General features: G+C 38.8%; 1 protein-coding gene across 12 annotated transcripts in view; it reads left to right on the top strand.

The window, feature by feature from the left end:
• Positions 1-21,497, top strand: part of LOC115223565 (rho guanine nucleotide exchange factor 28) — a 490,764-nt gene that overhangs the window by 115,726 nt on the left and 353,541 nt on the right. For all 12 annotated transcript variants that reach the window (XM_036511308.1, XM_036511277.1, XM_036511280.1 and 9 more), the window contains 2 exons: positions 80-224; positions 12,515-12,790. In XM_036511308.1, the coding sequence (XP_036367201.1) occupies positions 80-224; positions 12,515-12,790 (421 nt within the window). The remainder of the gene's footprint in view (positions 1-79; positions 225-12,514; positions 12,791-21,497) is intronic.

Below are 21,497 nucleotides of genomic sequence, written 5' to 3'. Positions count from 1 at the left end.
TTGTGCTTTTCTTTTTTGCTTTTTGCTTTCAGTTTTTTGGAAAATCAAATCTGAAATATCAAATTTATATTTTGAACAGGGTGGAGATGAATTGGTTGTAACTGTAGACAATTTGAATTTGCCCACTGAAGCTGAATTCTTCATCTTGTATACTGGTTCAAATGAGCGGCGTGTTACAAGAGCTCAGAGGATCAACAGTGCAACATTTCAAGCAAATATTCCCGGTAAGTGATGGAAGAAATGCATCATAGAATGTGTGATATATGGCATTAATTATCAATAATGACTTTCTTGTATTTATTTTTTTATTTTTGTTTTAATTGAATGTTTAATTACCCTGAACCCAAAGCTGTTTTTATTTTTTGTTTTATTTTGGATCCACAAATGTTTAAGAGGCTTCAAAGAAGTATTGATCGGAGAAGTAGCAAGAACAACTAGATGTACAGGGTACCTGAGATATTTGAGGACATATTTATGTTTATAAAAAAAAAACAGATATATGATAACAGATAATAACTTAAATCACCAATACACTGATTTAAGATCACTATTATTCTTTGTTTTCCCTTTTGTCTCTACTACCTAAATTGTCCCTGCCCCTCAGAACTGGACTCCGTTTACTGCCCGAGTGGTGCCTCATTTCTTTTCCTTTTGTTTTCTGTAATATCTCTCTCTCTCTGTTCCTCCATTTCTATTATACACTTTCTGTCTGTCCTTCCTTCCGACAACGGCAGCTCTTTCTTACTTTCTTTCTTCACCCCCTCTCTCTCATTTTTTTTTTCTTTACAAAAGTTCAAGCAGAATATGAACTTCACTAGGTTGAGAGGGCTTGCAAAGTTTATATGCACTTTCCTTCCACTTCAGACTAAATACACACACACATATACATATACATGGGGCTCTGCCTTAAAAGGTTTTAGTCAAATCAATTTATCTCAGTACTTCTGGTTTTATTTTGTGTTTTATCCTACTGTGAAACAGTCTCTCAGTAATATAGTCATCTAACCTATACTTCCATTATAAAACAGATGTAAAAATAAATATATGACTATATAATGTGTAGTATCACTACTTCATTGTCATTTAATTTCCATGTTCCATGTTGGATGTTCTGCCTAAAAACAGACCCTCATCAACTTGCAGGCTTAGCATGGAAAGTAAAGCACATCCTTAATGCAATACAAATAGATGATACTGGGCAGGGTTATGAGAGGGGTACTCCAGCTGGAGCAACATGTACCCAAGTGAAAGAAAGAAAGAAGGAGGAAGGAATGAATGAATTGAATGAAATCGTTGCATAATTTAGCGAGTGTCTTATTAACTTGTAGTGCTGAATTCAAATCTTCCTATTGTCCTGGAAAATGGTTTCTAATCATTTTGGTTAATTTCACTTTTGGAACCTTGGTTTTCATTCAGGTCACATTTGATGGTTGATGTGTAACAACCTGTCTCATGTTGAATGCAAAGGTGCAAGAATCCACTGTTACAGAGCTGTTGATGAGATATTCTATGATAAGTCTAACACAAATAAATTACAATATATTTACTGTTTTTATATAATGTTTGTGTGGCTGTGTGGTAAGAAGTTTGCTTCCCAACTTCATGGTTCCTGGTTCAGTCTCACTGCTTGGCACCTTGGGAAAGTGTCTTCTATAACCTAGGGATAACCAAAGCCTTGTGTGGATCTGGTTGACGGAAACTGAAAGAAGCCTGTTGTGTGTGTCTGTCTGTCTGTCCCACATCACTGCTTAACAACTGGTGTTGGTGTGTTTATGTCCCTGTAACTTAGCAGTATGTCAAAAGAGACCGATAAAATAAATTATCAGGCTTTACAAGAAAATAATAAGTACTGGGTCGATAAAGCTGACCAAAATTCTTCAGTGTGATGCTCCAGTATGGCCGCAGTCCAATGACTGGAACAAGTAAATGATGAAAGAAATTACAAACATTATATAATGTTTATAATGTTTGCATATGTTTCTGTACATTATATAATGTTTTACAAAATTTATATATTTACATTATATATATAGACTAGCAGTATCGCCTGGCGTTGCTCGGGTTTGTAAGGGAAATAACTATATAAGCATTTTTAGAGAGTTATAGCCAAAAAATAGCAAAAAATGCATTAAAAATGGAAAAAAAAATGATGGTAAATTTTTTTTTAAATCGTTGACTCATCGTAGACATTTTTAGAGAGTTACTTCCTTTATATAATAGCGAAAAATGCATTAAAATGGAAAAAAATGATGGTAAAATATTTCTAAAATTGTAGACTCATTGTAGACGCGCGCTAATACCCAGAAGGGCTCGATATGAATCACGACTATAAGATACCTGGTTTTGGTTAAACTGCACTGCAAAATGTGGGAGTAGTTAGGAATCTAAATCGTAGGAGACAGACAGCACACAACCTCACTTTTATATATAAAAATGTTATGTATACTGTTTGTTTTATAAGAGTCCATTAAAAAAAAAAAAGCAATTATAAATCTGAAAGCCTAACAGCCTGCTTTTATTCTTGCATTGGTATCAGCCTGTCAGTTGTGGCCACACTAGAGCAGTACTGTGTTAGTTGACTATTAGAGGCAGTAGGAGTAAAGGGACATCATTTTAGAGAATACCAGAGCTACTGTTTGATTAAAAAAATAGTAGTACAACTATTGTGTGTTGTTTGTTGTCAGTTTAATGAATACAGTCAGTAACCATGGTATTCCATGAGATTATCAGAAAGCAATAAATAGTAGATTGCTATTTCATAGTGGATGCTGCTTGGAGTAACATTTGGAATGTGATATTGTAGTAAATGGTAATAAAATCTTCTACTGAAACCTTGTAATTTATATCTTTTCTCAATTAAATATGGATCAGGTTGTTGTAGTTAATCGTACAATTGTCTGGAATTTCTTTCGTTAGATTCTAATTAAAAACGTTGATGTTTCTGTTTGTTTTAAGCCAGCAGTTTTGTAAATTGCTTTTCTGTAGCTGAACTGTGTAATCATTGCAGAAGACACGTTTTTGATCTCCAATTGAAAGTGGCAATTGCCTTTGCTTTGTTCTCCTAATAGAGGGATGGATATAGATTATAATAATGTGGTTGCTGCAGATTTATTATCTTTCATCATTTTCATTCATTGAAGTGTGGCCATGCTGGGGCTCTGCTTTAAAAGGTTTTAGTCAAATGAATTTATCTCAGTACTTACGGGGGTTTTTTTTTGTGTTTTTCTTTTTAAGCCTGGTCCTTATTCTATTGATCTCTAAAGCTGAACTGCTAAGTTATAGAGATGTAAACGGATGTAAACACTGGTTGTCAGACAGTGGTGGGAAACACACACACACACACACACACACACACACACGCACGCATGTATATACACAAGTTTCTTTCAGTTTCTGCTTACTAAATTGACTGCCAAGGTTTAGGCCAACAAAATGCCATAGAATAGCACCTTGATCCAGGTGCCACACTTTGACAGCTGAGTCCAGAGTCATGTGATTGATAAGCAAGTGGAATTTATGGAATTTAGGACTACATTCCCATAGACATTGTGCAGGTGGCACATAAAAAAAACACCATTTGGGTGTGGCTGTTGTCAGTACTGCCTGACTGGCCCCTGTGCCAGTGGTACGTAAAAGCACCCACTACACTCTCGGAGTGGTTGACGTTAGGAAGGGCATCAAGCTGTAGAAACTCTGCCAGATGAAGATTGAAGCCTGGTGCAGCCATCTGGTTTGCCAGTCCTCAGTTAAATCATCCAACCCATGATAGCATGGAAAGCGGACGTTAAACGATGATGATGATGACTCCTTTATATATAATCAACATGTTGCAATGTATTGTTGGATGTATGTGAGTGGATTTGGTAGACGGAAACTGAAAGAAGCCCATCATATATATATATATATATATATATATATATATATATGCTTGTGTGTATATATGTATATGCTTGTATTGCTTGACAACCGATGTTGGTGTGTTTACATCCCCGTAACTTAGCAGTTTGGTAGAAGAGACCAATAGAATAAGTACTAGGCTTACAAAGAATAAGTCATGGGGTCGATTTCTTGGACTAAAAGTGGTGCTCCAGCATGGCCACAGTGAAATGACTGAAACAAATAAAAGAATACACAAATAGTAGTCTCAGTTTGTTTACATTGAGATAGAAATATTGATATTTGGTCACTGTTAAACATTTTAAAGAAAGTAAGAAATATTCAATATTCGTGTTTAAATATTTGTTATTAGGCAAAGAATTATATAGTTTACATGGCATGAAATACCGTGAACATCTTTTTATCTCTATTGTCATAGTAGAGTCAATATTTAAATTGGTTGAAGAAGTGAAGTGGTAGAGTGCTAGTGTACCTAACAATGTAAATAAATGCTTTCAATTGCCATATATAAGTGTATATAAGATGCGCTTCTTTTAATTCTTAAATGTAACAAAGAAAATGGTTTTGCTTCTAATGTGACTCTATTACAGATGAGATGCTGAGTGTAGAATGTATAATAGAACATATTTATTGGAATGTCCGGAAATTTTGTGCCGATTTTTAAAGGAAAGAAAAAGGTCAATAAATACTTGCCATTACATATGAACCATTTTGTTGCACAATGCGTCTCCATCTTTCCTTTAACTTGAAAATACCCTCTTCCCAGAATTGAGGTGGTTTCATGGCAAAGAATTCATCAAGGTATCTTTTTACGTCATCCAAAGAATTGAAATTTTTACCATTATGACTATTCTGCAGAGACCTGAATAAGTGAAATCGAAAAGGAGCAATATCGATGAATATGGGGGTGGGATAACACATCCCAGCTGAGCTGCAGCAATTTTTGTCTGGTTCCAAAGCATCAATTGCCGAAAATGAACTTTCTTATCTTCCATTTTAAAGGGTTACATAATTAACACAGGTTATGTGTTAGTTAGTTAGTTAGTTAATTTGGCTCAAAAGCAAATAGCAAGGCCGTGTAGGGGGACATGGAGTTAAGTACAGGGTGGTGTTCATGTAAAGAGTTCAGGCCACTTGAGGTCCAGGGAGGCTTTGAACAAAGCGGTCGTCGGCATCTTCACCATCTCGTCTGGCAGCTTGTTCCATGGATCCGCAATCGGACGGAGAAAGCTCCTCTCCTTCGATTGAGATGAAATCGTCGCAGGTAGAGCTTTTCGGAATGACCCCCGCAGCTGACGCTCTGGAGCAGGAGTGAAGAACAGCTCTTTCGAGAGGTTACACTTTCCGCTTATGATGTTTGTGGGCGTGAATGTGATCACCACGGATCACCACGGCGGCGTTTTTCAAGAGAATAAAGGTCGAGCGTCCTCAGCCTTTCTTCGTAGGACAAACTTTTGAGACCATGAACCATGCGGGTAGCCAGCAGCTGGACTCTTTCGAGATGCTGTATGTCTTTGAGGAGATAAGGAGAAGAGGCTTGAATCCCATACTCCAATATGGGTCTCACCAGCGTGACATAGAGTGGTAGGAATATGGCTGCTGTGAGCATTCCGAATGACCGTCGAATCAAGAACAGAATTCCGCGCGTGCTTGTTGGCAGCATGGACGCACTGGGCCGAAGGCGAAAAGGAGGAATCCACCAAGATACCTAGGTCCTTTACCTGATCGGTCCTCTCCAGCAGCAGACGACCCGGCTCGAAATCAAGTTGAGTTGCAGGAGTAGAGCCGACAGGCAGATGACAGCACTTTGACACGTTCAGACACAGGTCCCAATCGTTAGACCACTTCCAAATTATAGGAACATCAATCTTCTTACATGAAAAGATAGCTTAAACTGTGCTCTAAATGGAGGTGTAGTCAAATCCTATTTTATGGACTCCTCCATGTTCTAAAATAAGTCAAAATGTAAGCTACTATAAATCAGCACAAACTTTCCGGACAACCCAATATTTTTTTCTACAAAATTGTGAAGTAGGGGTGCAGATACAGTATTTATTTTTTCTTTTTCTTTAGGGTTTAAATTCAAATCCCAATAAATGTGATTTCGACTTACTTGTCTTAATGGTTAATGAAGTTAATATGTAGAATGTATTGAAGTTGATTTGTTTTACCACATTCTCTCTCTTCTCTCATTTTCTGAGTTAAATATAAAATTAGTTTTAGGCAAAAGCATAGGCATATGGTTAAGAAGTTTGCTCCCAAACTATGTATGTGGTTTTGGCTTCAGCCTTACTGTGTGGCACCTTGGGCAAGTGTCTTCTACTACATCAAACACAGAAGACTTATTGACAGCACTACTCAGCTCACTTTATGTGGTATAACTGCTCGTATGGCTATAGTCAACCCCACTATTTTGCAAACAACAACCCATCACAGTGCTATCCTTGAAGAATACTCAGACATTGCTTGACCAGTATTCCATAGTCAGTGTATGAAACATGAAGTCATCCACCACATCAAGACCCATGGTCCACCTGTTACTGCACGACCCCAAAGGTTACCACCAAATTGTCTCAAGGCTGTCAAGTGAGAATTCCAGCACATGCTCGGACCTCGCAATCATCTTCCCATCCAGCAGTAACTGGTCCTTGCCAATACACTGCATTCTTAAGAAGTCATCAGCCGATTGGCGAGTTTGCAATGATTATTGATCGCTAATAACTGCACTGTAACTGATGCATATCCTGTCCCACATCTACAGGATTTTTCTAGCTTGCTGCATGGCGCTCGTATTTTTTCAAAGATTGACCTTGTGTGAGCGTACAATCAAAACCCTGTGGAATCTGCAGATATTCCAAAGACAGCAGTCACGACACTTAGGAATGTTTGAATTCCTGCATATGCCTTTCGGTTTACACAACGTGGCACAGACGTTCCAACTGTTTATAGACACAGTTACCAGAGGTTTGCCTTTCACGTATGCATTCATAGACATACTTGTGGCCAGGAGCTCAGATGAAGAGAGCATGATCAACACCTGCACCCACGTGAGTGCAGTTGTTGGACCAGGATCTAATTGAATCAAGGTATTTTAATCATAAAGACACCAATTTAAGGGTCAAGAATAGCATATCCATGTATTGACACAGATGACTTTTATCTTTTAGCTGTTTCAGTCATTGAACCGTGTCCATGCTGGGGCACTGCCTCAAAAGGTCTCGGTCAAACAAATCAGCTGTTGTACTTATTTTCTTACGTCTGGCGCTTATTCGATTCACCTTTTATGCTGAACCATTAAAATACAAGGATGTAAACAAACTTACACTGGTTGTCAAGTGGTTATGGTTTGGAGGCATACACAAACACTGACATACATCTGTACATACATACATACATACATACATACATACATACATACATACATACATACATACACACACACACACACACACACACACACACACACACACACACACACACACACATACACACACACATACATACATGGATGGAGTGCCCTAACACCCTATCACTACCTTCTTCCTATCTCCTTCAGCCAGGTATTTCCTCTACAGCAAAAGAATTGTGCTTGTCTTGCTATCAGGACTTTAGCCTTTCAACACCTGGTAAAAAGCCATCCACTTTGACCTTCCCCTCTCAAATAATTTCTCTTAGTAGTGTGAGCTTTTTCCTCTTTTACTTTTTCCCTGTTCTTTTCTGTCTTGCAAATTCCATGGTAACCTCACTAGTGCTGGTGGTATGAAAAAAAAGCACCCAGTACACTCTGTAAAGTGGTTGGCATAAGGAATAGCATCCAGCTGTCGAAACCATGGCAAAGATGACATGGGAGTTCAACACAGCAGCCCTGCCGCTTACCAATCCATGATCGCATGGAAAGCGAATGCTAAATAATGTAGATGATGATATATGACAGGCTTGCATACAGTCTCCATCTACTGAATCCACTTGCAAGGCATTCGTTAGCTAGGGGCTGTTAGTAGAGGACATTTGTCCAAGGTGCTGTACAGTGGGGCTGAACCTGAAACAATGTGGTTGCAAAATGTGCTTCTTGATCACATAGCCTGCACCCATGTAAATTGTCTTTTAACATTACTAGTAGTATTGCCCAGCGTTGCTCGGGTTTGTTTCGACCCTTTAGAATTGGAATTTTTGAAAAGTAAAAATTTTGCATCATGTAGCTTGTTATTCTCTTTAAGTCAACATTTTTCTGGTTGAAATAAACCAAAAAGTTGCGACACAGCAGTCAAAAAATCGAAAAAATAGGGATTTTCATAGGAAAAAAGCACCTTTTTAATGTAAATAATTTTTGGTGTTAACAAGGTCCGATTTGAATTTTTTCTTCTATGGAAGGAAGAGCAAAGCCACAGTCGAACCAATTCTACTATATGGCTCAGAAACCTGGACGTTATCAAAGAAGCTTGAGAGGTGGTTGGATGGAACCTACACTCGCCTCCTTATGAGAGCTCAAAACCTCTCGTGGAAGCGCCATCCAACCAAAATGCAAATATATGGGAAACTACCACCTGTGTCATCTCTTGTGAAAGGTAGGAGAGTCCAGTTTGCTGGACATTGTTGTAGAGCTGAAAAAGAAGTAATTTCTACTCTTCTCCTCTGGAAGCCATCTACTCGCAATACCAGAGGGCGCACACTCTCCTACCCTGATGTAATCTCCAGGGATACAGGCATCCAGCAACAGGACCTCCGTAATGCTATGATGGACCGTGAGGTCTGGCGTAACATAGTAAATTCCATTGTCTCGACCACGGTCGAACAATGATGAATGATGATGAAGCCTTCGAACATACTTTCAATTTTGGTCAACTTGCGCCGCAGGGTCTCGGAGGATATAGTGTTAGTTGAAGGCTACCAAACCTGCCACACACAGACAACTTCAGCTTTTTATATATAGAGATTACTCTATGTCTTCTGAAGAGTCTATCGCTTTTCAGGATTGCATATGGATCAGGACAGGTACATAAAGAAGTGCTGAACTCTAATTCTCGAGGGAACCTGTGATGGGGGTTGATCCAGGAAGACGTAGGATGATTGGTGAAATATAATGCTTAGTTGTTTGAGCCTCACGGAGGCAATGACAAGTGACTGAGATGTTTGGCAATTGGCTGTGCTTGAGAAGATACGTCAAACTAAACAAATCGTGGTCATTGGCTGTGCTAGTGACACTTAAAAAACACCCAGTAACTCTGTGGAATGGTTGATATGAAGATGGGCACCCAGCCGTAGAAATCAAGCCAAAACAAACGACTGGAGCTTGGTGCTGCTCTCCAGCTTGTCAGTCCCACTGAAACCGTCTAAGCTATGCCAGCATAGAAAACAAATGTTGAATGGTTATGATGATGATGATGTTGAAACATTTTTGACTTTAAATAGGAAATTAAAAAAAATAATGAAATTATTGTATACAGTGCATGCATCACACCTTGTCAAAAGTGCGTATAAAGCACATGCAGTAATGTACAAATGTCTGGGAAGTGAACAGTGTATGAGTCAGATACATGCTTGCGTGTGTATGGAGGGGAGAAAATCAGGTGTAGTGTTGGTGAATCTCAGGAAGCATGGAAGTTTTGAAGGATGCAGTGCTCCGACAACTAACAACTGATGCCAGCAGTTTGTTCCATGCTTCAGCAACTCTCAGCGGGAAAAAATGTTTCCTAAAGTCATGGGAGCTGTGCTGTTTTCTGACTTTGTAAACATGTCCACGGGTGTTAGACAGGTGCAGTTTGAAAGGTGCTCCGAGTTATTGTTAGTAAGATGGTTAATAATTTCATAGGTGTCTGCCAAGTCAGCTGCCAGACGTCGGAGTTTCAATGTGTCCATGCCCAGGGAAGTAAGATGTGTAGAAAGCAGTTTGCTTATACTGTGAATATAAAACTGACACTCCGTCAATTTCGACGACGAGTGTTTCAGTTGACCCGATCAACGGAACAGGCTGCTGCTCGTGAAATAAGGCGCAACAAGGCTGGTCCGTTGAATTACAGGAACAACTCATTTTTGCCAGCTGAGTGGAATGGAGACCATACGATCGTGAACCGAACACCCTAACCACTCACTGAACCATTGCACCTTCATATAACTGTGAATAATAGTGTAACCCCTTCCAGAAGTTGTGAAATTTTCGGCCACTTGTAAGGCGTGTGATCCACAGAACATTTATACAAAGAAATAGAAAACATTTTTGAAAATCATCGAGGCTAGAAATTGCACTCTAGAATGTCTGAAGCGCCTTTTACTCATTTCGTATACTCTGTCTACCTAATGGACTTAACAATTCACCAACTTTTTGCTTTTTCAACGGTAAAGCATTAAAGGGAAAGAAACAAGGCTAGTTTAGTAATATATAGAGTTATTTCCCTTAGTATTACTGTAACCTGTTTTGGTGTTTTTCTTCTATTATTCGAAATACTTTAGGATTCAGTATGTTTGTTCTTTTTCGTTCGTTTCTTTTGAATATATCTTCTCAACACTTTATATCTTGCCAAATCATCCATGCTTTCAAAACTTTATTGTGGATGTATTTATTTTCTGATATTAAATTAGGTTTGTATTTTAATTTCTGGATTTATATAGGATTTATATTTTACTTCAGTCATTGGACTGTGGTGGCCATGCTGAGACATCATCTTGAAGTTTTTCAGTTGAACAAATTGAACCCGATGCTTCTTTTTTTTTTTTAATATCTAGTACTTAGTCTACCAGTCTCTTTGCAGAATTGCTAAGTTACAGGGACATAAGCAGACCAACACTGGTTATCAAGCTACAGTGTTGGTGGGACAAATACAAGGACGCTGTAGAAAGTCTGCTTGTCTGCTCATGGTCCAATGCGTGCAAAAAAGAAACATGGTATACAAGTGCACAATCTCCACACCCCAACATAAATACGGTTAGGGGTGAGGGTTGTCAACAGGAAGGACATCTGACCATAGAAAATTTGTCTTAACAAATTCCATTTGTCTCATGTGAGCATGAAGAAGTGGACATTTAAAAAGAAAAATCTCCAAGAAAGCAATCATCATCATCATTGAATGTCCACTTTCCATGCTGGCATGGGTTGGATGGTTCGACCGGGGTCTGGGAAGCCAGGAGGCTGCACCAGGCCCCAGTCTGATCTGGCAGAGTTTCTACAGCAGGATGCCCTTCCTAATGCCAACCACTCCGAGAGTGTAGTTGGTGCTTTTTACATGCCAGTCAGGTGGAACTGGCATCAACCACGCTCAAATGGTGCTTTTTACAGGCTACCAGCATGGGAGCCACTCAGACGGCACTGGCATTGACTACACTTAAATGGTTTTTTTTTTTTATGTGCCACCAGCATTGGCATCAGCCATGCTTGAATGTTGCTTTTTACATGCCAGTCGGGTGGCACTGGCATCAGCCATGACTACAATTTCATTTGACTCAACAGGTCTTCTCAAGCACAGCATATTGCCCGGCGACTGAAGGGTACTTTTAAATGGACCAATTATGTGACACTGGCATCGGCCACAACTATGATCTCTCTTGGCTTGCCAGATCTTCTCAAGCACAGCATATCTTCAAAGGTCTCGGTCGCTTGTCATTGCCTCTGTGAGGCCTAACGTTTGAAGGTTGTTCTTCACTCTCTCATCCCTTGTGTTCTTGGGTCTATCTCTTCCACAGGCTCCCTCCAATGTTAGGGTGTGACATTTTTCACACAGCTGTCCTCATCCATACACATCACATGACCATACCAGCGCAGTCATGCCTCTTGCACACCACATTTGATGCTTCTTATGTCCAACTTTTCTCTCAGGGCACTTACACTCTGTCATATATGCACACTGACATTATACATCCAGTGGATCATACTGGCTTAATTTCTTTCGAGCCTATGCATGTCTTCAGCAGTCATGGCCCATGTTTCACTGCTGTGTAGCATGGCTGTTCATGCACATGCATTATACAGTCTACCTTTCACATTGAGTGAGTGGCCTTTGTTACCAGCAGAGGTAGGAGCTCTTTGAACTTTGCCCAAGCTATTCTTATTCAAGCAGCTATGCTCTCAGAGCATCCATCCCCACTATTGACTTGGTCACCTAGGTAATGGAAGCTGTCAGCTACTACTGTTTCCCCCTGGCATGTGATGGAATCTGTTTTCCACACATCTTCAGTGTTTATTGCCCCTGTGCATCTGCCACACACAAAAACTATATTCCTAGTTAACCTTCCTTTGATATTGCTGCCCCTTTTATGTGTCCATAGCTTACACTGGTTACAGCTTGTATATATTATATATATATATATATATATATATATATATATATATATATATATATATAATATGAGTGAGAGGAAGTGGAATTCATGAGATTCTTTATTCACTATGATCCTTTTGGCCCATCATGCACTGGCACCTTGTAGATGAGATGCTGTACAAACAAGTGTGGTACCTCATAGGTGCAGATGCATCACTCAGGTGACTTTTCAAAAGGTACCTTGTTTTTCATTTACGGTTTTGCTTATTTCTATGCGAACAGTCTTTGAACATATATATGTGAGTGTATGTATGTATGTATGTATGTATGTATATTTTATTACAAATTTTTGTATTGTTTTGTTGCAGATCACAACTTGAAAGAGTTTGTAGACCTTGACTTCTTCTATAGATATGAAAAAGAGGAGGTTTGTTACCAACGTGTGGCAAATGGACAATTCGAATATTGTTATGATTCAGCCCATCATCTGGCTCAGCAATTACTGGAATCTAAAGCAGACGAAGAAAGCTCTAAATTAGCTGTAGGAAATGAAGACCTTTCTACGTTGGATGTTAGATTAAGGAAAGCACTTGAATACATAGCCTCTACAGAAGGCTGGCCTTCTGACCACAGCAAACCTGAAGGTAACCTATTTCCTATTTTTCTCTGTATTTGGCACATTGTATTTTGTTTGTATTTTAGCATGTTGGACAAGACGTTATGTGGTATTCCTTCTGGATCTTTACATTTCAAGTTCAAATTCCTCTGAGGCCAACTTTGTCTTTCATCCTTTTGATAAAATGAGTACCAGTTGAGTATTGGAGTTGATGTAATCAATTAACTCCCTTGCTCTCAAAAAAAAAAAATTTCTAGTCTCCTCCTTTGAGCTCTTCAAGCATGGAAGTGCCAACAGCTGAATGTGCCCAAGGTGCATGCAAGGAGACAAAACCATCCTGCATGCAATTGTTCAGTATCTGTGCATTAGAGAGTTGTGGGCTTGTGTTCAGCAGTTGCTGTCTCGTGTAAAACGAATCCAGCTGTCCACCAAGTGTTTAGTAAAGATCAATGTACCACCTTCCTTTAGCATGGGTAGAAGGCAAATCTTTCTTTGTTTAGTGGCTCTGACAAAAGAGGTTGTTTGGTGGACTTCTTTGAAAGGCTTGAAAATAGGCACTTTTCGTTATCTGGTCAAGCTCTCATCAATATCTTCAAATATCATTTGAAAATGATGGTTAGGGTAGAGAGGGAGGTGCTTCCTTCTAGTGTGTTTATCAAAAGGGGACAGGACTGGTGAGACTGAATGGACCTACTGTGAGTATGTTTTTCTAAGCTGGAGAAAAGAAACTGGAAGAGGGCACTTTCCAAGCCTTGTGGATTGCAAAGTAATTCAGGTCTTTTGCATGGGGTTTACTCCATATTATCTGAAATGGACTGCCCCACTCTTAGGGATTCTATTTATTTACTAATTATTTATTTCTCTAACTTCTATTTAAATATCCTTTGTTACATCCTTTAATATAGTAGTACCTCCCTTTGATTGATATAAATCCCATCTGTTCTTTGTGTGTTGTATCTCATCCTCTGATAATGTCTTCCATGTCTTAGGCCCTTGTGTCCCCTCCCCAAGAATTATCATTATCATTCTTTCATTCATGCACAACAGATCAGACTGTTGGAAAAATTCCTAACATTGGGCTACTACAAAGTAACCTGAGATACCAAGAACCTTTCTAAGTATCTTAACTGTCCCTAATAATACTGTTTCTTGGAGCTGCACTAAACTAGATTTTATGCCCATTTCCTTCATCCATCTGTTCAAATCTTTAGGGATAGTACCTAATGTACCTATAACTACACTGGTACATTTTACCTGCACTGTCCATAGCCTCTGTAACTCAATGGCTAGGGCCTGCATCTTTGCTACTTTCTCTATACTTCTCTCATATTGACTTTCTCAGCATTTGAGACTGTAAAGTCAATTACCTGGCACGTATTGTCATTGTCTACGAAATCAGACCTTCTAGCTTCTACTACTTTGTCAGTCTGAATATTAAAATCCCTCAATGTCTTATAGTTCTTACTTTGTAGCACTTTCCCAGGTTTATGCTCATACCATTTATCCGTGTGGTCAAATCCTAGCTTTCTACATAATTCCTTGTGGATTATTCTCCCTTGGTTGTCATGTCTTTTCTTGTATTCCTTCTGTGTTAGCATAACTATATGAGTAACACTTTCTTCCTTTGATTTACATAACCTACATTGGAAATCTACCTCATTTTCGTCTATCTTCGCTTTTTATCCAGTTGTTCCTCGCTTGTCTTTCATAAAGTGTATGTTCCCCCCGAAGTCATCCAATTAGGTATGAATCCGGATCTTTTCACTTTGACTGGCAGATTTTAAAAAATAATTTCATTGTAACTAAACACTTTTAAACTTCGTATACTGGTAGAATGTGTTACATAAAACATCTTTTTCTCTTGGCTTTCTTGAGAAAATTCTGTAGTTTGTAAGCTAGCATTTCGGCAGTTTCAACCAATCAATGACATCTATTGAGGTGAATACAATTACTGCTGTAGTTAGTCAACGACAATTTCCTGCGGTGTCTACTCAGTTTGTCACTGTTATTTATGACATATTTCATATCAGTTACGTTCGTATAAATAAAAGATTATCGTTATTAAACTTTTATTAATAAACACATATTCTAAGTTCACAACATATGCAGTTTTAATTTCCCTCTCTGTTGCACAGATACACACATTACATATTATATATTCGTTTAAGAAACAGATTGGGTTTATTTACATTTCTGAAGAAAAAAAGATACCCTTCCCCCGGTCAAAGTGAAAAGATCCATGAATCCTCTACTCAGGCAATCCTGAAGTTGTTCCCTCAGTCTCCCATGTCAGCTACTAAATTTCTTTAACAAGTACCCTTGAACTAAATCTGGTCCCTTCCAATTCAGCATTCATCCTAACACTTTACTCAGTAATGCCCTAACTACTTTTAGCTTCTCACTAACTACTTCTTACCCCACTTTCTTTAACTGTGCTGCACTTCCAGTATGATTAATTGGCTTATCCGAAATATCACTCCAGAATTTTCTAGCTTATTCTGCATTAGGTTTCTCATCTTTTGTAGTTTCTTCTCAACTATTTATTTAGTGATAAAATCTCCTCTGGTTTGTTTCTAACAATCTGTTCTGTTGATACTGATTTACTCTTTTCTGATACCTGGAAAGCTTACCTGCTATTGCTATGGTACCCTGTTTCAGCCCTGTCATGACTATCTCAAAAATCCTTTCGATTTGGCTAAGCATCTTTTCTCAAGAGGAGATTTAAATCTTGTGTTTCCTAACTTGTTCTGTTTCCTGGCTTCTATTCTATTCAGATTTTCTTTTAAACCCTTCTTTTATTTTCTAATCCCCTTTTCCTCATCTGCTCCTTCTTATTCTTTCCTTGAAGAATACCTAATCTACTAATAACTACTACCCCTCTTCCATAAATCAATAAGTGTCACTTATATTTTTAGTATCTATCCTACTGATAACAGAATCTACTTTCTTAGTAATATCTAGAAATTTCCTTTTATTAACACTTTTTAATGCTGGTAATTATTTTCCTTCTTCTTTGCTCATTCCTTCCTTCAACTCATCTAACCCCCCCCCCCCATCATCATCATCATTTAGGTGAGCTGGCAGGATTGTCTGCATGCTGTGCAAAATGCTTAGCAGCACTTCATCTGTCTTTGTGTTCTGAGTTCAAATTCCTTCAAGTCCGGCTTTGTCTGTCATCCTTTCAGGGTTGATAAAATAATCACTAGTTAAGCATTGGCATCAATTTAATCACCTTACCCTTTCCTACGAAACTGCTGGCCTTATTCCAAAATTTGAAGCCAATATCATTATTATTATTAAGGTGGCCAGCTGGCAGAATCATTAGCACACCAGGCAAAATACTTAGTGGCATTTTCTCTGTCCTGATATTCTGAGTTCAAATTTTGCCAAAGTTGACTTTGTGTTTTATTGTTCAGGGTTGATAAATTAAGATCCAATTGAGCATTGCGATTGATGTAATCAACTTACCCCATCCCTTGAAATTACTGCCAAAATTATTATTATTATTATTATTATTAAGGCAGAGCGCTGGCAGAAGTGTTAGCATGCCAGGTGAAATGCTTAGCAGCACTTTGTCTACATGTTCTGAGTTCAAATTCTACCAGAGTCAACTTTGCCTTTCATCCTTTCAGGGTTGATAAAACAAAATACCAGTCAAGTACTGGGTGTTGATGTAATCGACTCTCCCGCTTCCCATAAATTCCAGGCCTTGTGCCTATAGTAGAAAGGATTATTATTGTTGTTGTTATTCAAATTCCGCTGAGGTCGACTTCACCTTTCATCTTTTCAGGGTTGATAAAATAAGTACCAGTTGAATATTGGTGTTGATGTAATTGACTCCCCCCCCCACCTCTCCCAAACTGCCCTTGTGGCAAAAATTTGAAATAATAATAATAATAATGATAATCATCATCATCATTTAGCGTCCGCTTTCCATGCTAGCATGGGTTGGACGGTTCAACTGGGGTCTGTGAAGCCAGAAGGCTGCATCAGGCCCAGTCTGATCTGGCATTGTTTCTACGGCTGGATGCCCTTCCTAACGCCAACCACTCCATGAGTGTAGTAGGTGCTTTTTATGTGCCACCGGCACAGGTGCCAGACGGAGCTGGAAAACGGCCACGGACGGATGGTGCTTTTTACGTGCCACGGGGGCCAGGCGAGGCTGGCAATGGCCATGATCAGATGGTGCTTTTTACGTGCCACCGGCACGGGGGCCAGGCGAGGCTGGCAATGGCCACGAACGGATGGAGCTTTTACGTGCCACTGGCACGGGGGCCAGGCGAGACTGGCAACGGCCACGCGCCAGATCTGCCTTTCAGTGTGCCAACGTTGAGGGTGCCAACCCTGAGGGAGTGGGAGGTATTGGCCCTAGTAGCATCATGAACCTGAAAAGAAAACTCGCGTTTGGCAGGATTCATAGACAAACAATAAAACTCAATAATAATAATAATAATAATAATAATAATGATAATAATGATAATAATTATTATTATGGTTCTAGAGCAATTATTTTTCCTGATGGTTGCTCACATAATTTCCCAACCATTCTCCTTACACAGTAGAACTCTCTTCAGTTCACTGAAGCAAAAAGAAGAATGAAGAGTTATCTGCCTTGCTCAGCCTGCATAAACAGAAAGGCTATGGTTAAGGCTGAACTCTTGACCTTGCAGTTATAATTACAGCAACATTGACCTGACATAGCAGCTGTTCTTCCTCCTAATCACATTATTTCATTTTTTTGCTTTTATAAGCTGTTAATTCGCCATTAAACTTGACAGATATCATTAAGATCCATCCTTCTTGCTAGCTTTTTGTTCTTTCCATATTATGCATTTACAAAGCTTTCTCTAATGGTCTGCACCGACAAAGGTTAATTGGCTTCATGCACATTTTTTGTACAAATAGTTATTATAAAGACATTTCGCACAACATTCCATTACACAATATTTTACACACACTCACACACACACTAGCATGAGTATCCACACACAAACACACTAACTCAGACACACACACATGGCATCTTAAGCAATTGGACCCACAATTCCATTTCAATTTTTTTTATAGATACTTACAACTATTAATGGAATTGTGGGTCCAGTTGCTTAAGATGCCATGCACTGGGACCCACCCTGAAGCCTTGTGGTCATGAACTGAACATCATAAGAATATACTTATGGCTAAGGCTAGGGTCAGTGATGAAGTACCTGGCCAACATGGGTCCATAATGATATTTGTTATGAAGACTTTGTTTTGAAGTCTCCAACATAAATAGAGTCAATGCAGATGTCATATTTGGTTCCCAAAAAGACCAATCCTTATAAATTCAGGTGGTATTTTTATAGAAGAGGATTAGGGTGTTTTGGCTAAGGTTGGTGATGGAACAGCATATTTGAAGTTTGGTAAATGGATGGTAATTCATTGCATCATCCATCATCACAGTTTTGAGTGAAGCTATTAAGAAAGAAATTGCTTTTGCACATTGATGTAGGACTTTAAGAAACAGACATAGGATATATCTAGAGAGAGTTTGGAAATTGGATGTAGTAAGTTGAAGAAATCAATGGTTTACATAGTAATTGATGGAAGAGAAAAGCTGAAGACGTAGGTTTGTTAATGGTTGAAGGATTTTTGTTTCAGCTGGAAGAAATAAACTGTCATTTTAGATAAGATTGATTGTAAAGAATGAGAAGAAAGCCTCTTGCAAACCAAATGAACTCAACACAAATCACTTATGCTTTAATGCCATTGAGAAAAGCATGCATTATCTCAGGCCTTTAGCTGTAAGAAATGAATACTAATTGGGTCTCTAAGGCAGTAAGCTTGCAGAATTGTTAGCATGTTGGGCAAAATGCTTAGCATCATTTCATCCCACTTTACATTGTGATCTTAAGTTCCACCAAGGTTGACTTTGCCTTTCATCCTTTTGGGTCAATAAAATAAGTACCAGTTGAACACTGGGGTCGATGTAATTGATTTGCCCCTCCCCGAAAAGTGCTGGCTTTATGCTAAAATTTGGAACCAATATGAATTGGGTCTCTGAATAGGTATTGATATGGTTGTGCCTTCAGGAAGTTTGTCTCATTACCATATGGGTTCCAGTTCAGTTTCACTGTGCAGCACCTTGGACAAGTGTCTTCTATAGCCTCAGGTAGATCAATATAATTGTGAGTGAAATTTAGTAGACGGAAACTATGCAGAAGCCTGTCATGTACACATGCACACATGCATGTGTGTGTGTGCGCCTTTGTTCCTGTCCACGTTTTTGTTTGAGACAGACTCCCTGGTTAAAAAAACTGGTTCAAGATGCTAACTTTGCCAGTTGATAAAATTATATCCATAAAATAAGTACCAGGCTGAGATATGTACTGGGGTTGATATGGTCAGCTAAAACCTTTTTAAGTTGATACCTAGACATGGCTGCAGTCTAGTGACTGAAGCTAGTAAAAGAATAATAAATAACACCGTCGTCGTCGTCACCATCATCATCATCATCATCATCATCATCATCATCTTAAGTTCACTTTCCATGCTGTCAGTGTTAGATAAGTCATTGCTGCTCACCTGCAAGAGTTGAGGGATCACACCTGGCTCTTAAGATTCATTTGGGCTTGGTTTCTATTGCGAGATGCTTTTCTCAATACTAGCCACTTTACAGAGTGTACTGGGTGAATTTTTCTATGGCACCAATTGCAGAGAGGTTTTTACACCTTTGGCAAACCTGAAGGTTCCTCTCAATCCTACACCATATATCTTCTGTCCTTCTCTCCACCCCTAAAAATCCTGTTAATAAACTGAAATAGTGTAAAAAGTATTGTATTAACTTTTTAGCATTCAGATTATTCTGTCAAATGCAGAAATTATTTATTCACATTATTTTGAATTAATCCTGCATTATCTCTTAGCTTTGGGATTTATATGATGTGATTACTCTTTTATTCTTTTACTTGTTTCGGTCATTTGACTGTGGCCATGCTGGAGCATCGCCTTTAGTTGATCAAATCGATCCCAGGACTTATTCTTTGTAAGCCTAGTACTTACTCTTTGGCCTCTTTGCTGAACCGCTAAGTTACTGGGACGTAAACACACCAGCATTGGTTGTCAAGCAATGCTGGAGGGGACAGACACACACACACACACACACATATATATATATATATATATATATATATATATATATATATATACATACATATATGCGACAGGCTTCTTTCAGTTTCCGTCTACCAAATCCACTCATAAGGCTTTGGTCAACCCGATACTATAGTAGAAGACACTTGCCCAAGGTGCCACACAGTGGGACTGAACCTGAGGTAGAGTAGGTGAGAAAGGCTAGATTTGGATGGTTTGAGCATAAAAATAGGTGGAATATTTGGACCAGGTATGGCTGGTTTAAATGCTGAAGGGTTAATTAGTAATATTGAAGTAAGATTGTGGGATAGTTCTTACCAGTTTTTATTTTGTTGCCTGAGACATGGGAAAGTCTACAAATCATCCAATTTTATTAATCAAATTTATTAAAATTGGTCAAGTTTCATGTATCATATGAAAAACTGAATCTTGTGTTGTTAATTTTATACTTGTTTGAACTTGTAAGCTATATGTACAAGGAACATGAAGGTGAAAGAGATTTGTTTGGAATTTTAGAAAAGAATGTAGACCCTTTGAAGAAAATGTATTTCTTAGTATGTCCAGTAATTAAACTGGAGTTGTGGAAGATGTGTAGCTACTGGGCTGCTAAATATATATTGTATTATCTCTTTCTCTTTTTCACACTTCAACAGTAAAAGTTGTTGATTGTTGAAGCTGATATACAACAGTTATCTAGTTTGGAACCTGGCCAAAGCTGAATAGCTTTCATCTACATTTTATCGAATACAAAATTATATGTGAATTAAAAATTAAAATGCTTAACTTTAGTTGACCCTATGCACCAATCAACCTTAATTATGTGTCACTTAAATTAGAGTGAATAAGATTGCATTTTCCTGAAACTGTTCTGTTTGAAGTCATTCTCAGTGTTTGAGTATTGCCAACATCTGAGAATCGTTAGCACACCAGGCGAAATGCTTAGCGGTATTTCGTCTGCGGTTACATTCTGAGTTCAAATTCCGCCGAGGTCGACTTTGCCTTTCGTCCTTTCGAGGTCGATTAAATAAGTACCAGTTACGCACTGGGGTCAATATAATCGATTTAATCCGTTTGTCTGTTCTTGTTTGTCCTTTCTATGTTTGGCCCCTTGTGGGTAGTAAAGAAATAGGTATTTCGTCTGTTGTTACGTTCTGAGTTCAAATTTTGCTGTGGTCAACTTTACCTTTCATCCTTTCAGGGTTGATAAAATAAGTACCAGTTATGCACTGGGGCCGATGCAATCGACTTAATCCCTTTGTTTGTCCCCTCTGTGTTTAGCCCCTTGTGGGCAGTAAAGAAATAAACATCTGGAATTGTATTGAACAGTGGTTGTCACATGTAAGGTAGATCTGGCTATCAACTGAGTCCATCATTAAGACCGGCTCACTGCAGGATATTAAGACCGGTTCACTGCAGGGCTTTTATTCCTGCCTGCACTTGGTAGTTGTGTCAGTCTGTGCAATCTGATCCTACTCTTCAGAGTTGGAGGTCTGACCGCAGTGGTTCAGCAGTGACCAACAAGTTGTAAGTTTTACATTAGAGTGGTCTTCTCCTAGGTAGGTGGAGCTCTGCACTCTTACTGGGCTGCAGAGCGCCACCTACAT

The sequence above is a fragment of the Octopus sinensis genome, linkage group LG2, assembly GCF_006345805.1.
Source record: "Octopus sinensis linkage group LG2, ASM634580v1, whole genome shotgun sequence".
Classification (NCBI taxonomy): domain Eukaryota; kingdom Metazoa; phylum Mollusca; class Cephalopoda; order Octopoda; family Octopodidae; genus Octopus; species Octopus sinensis.
This window is presented reverse-complemented; position numbering and strand designations above follow the sequence as displayed.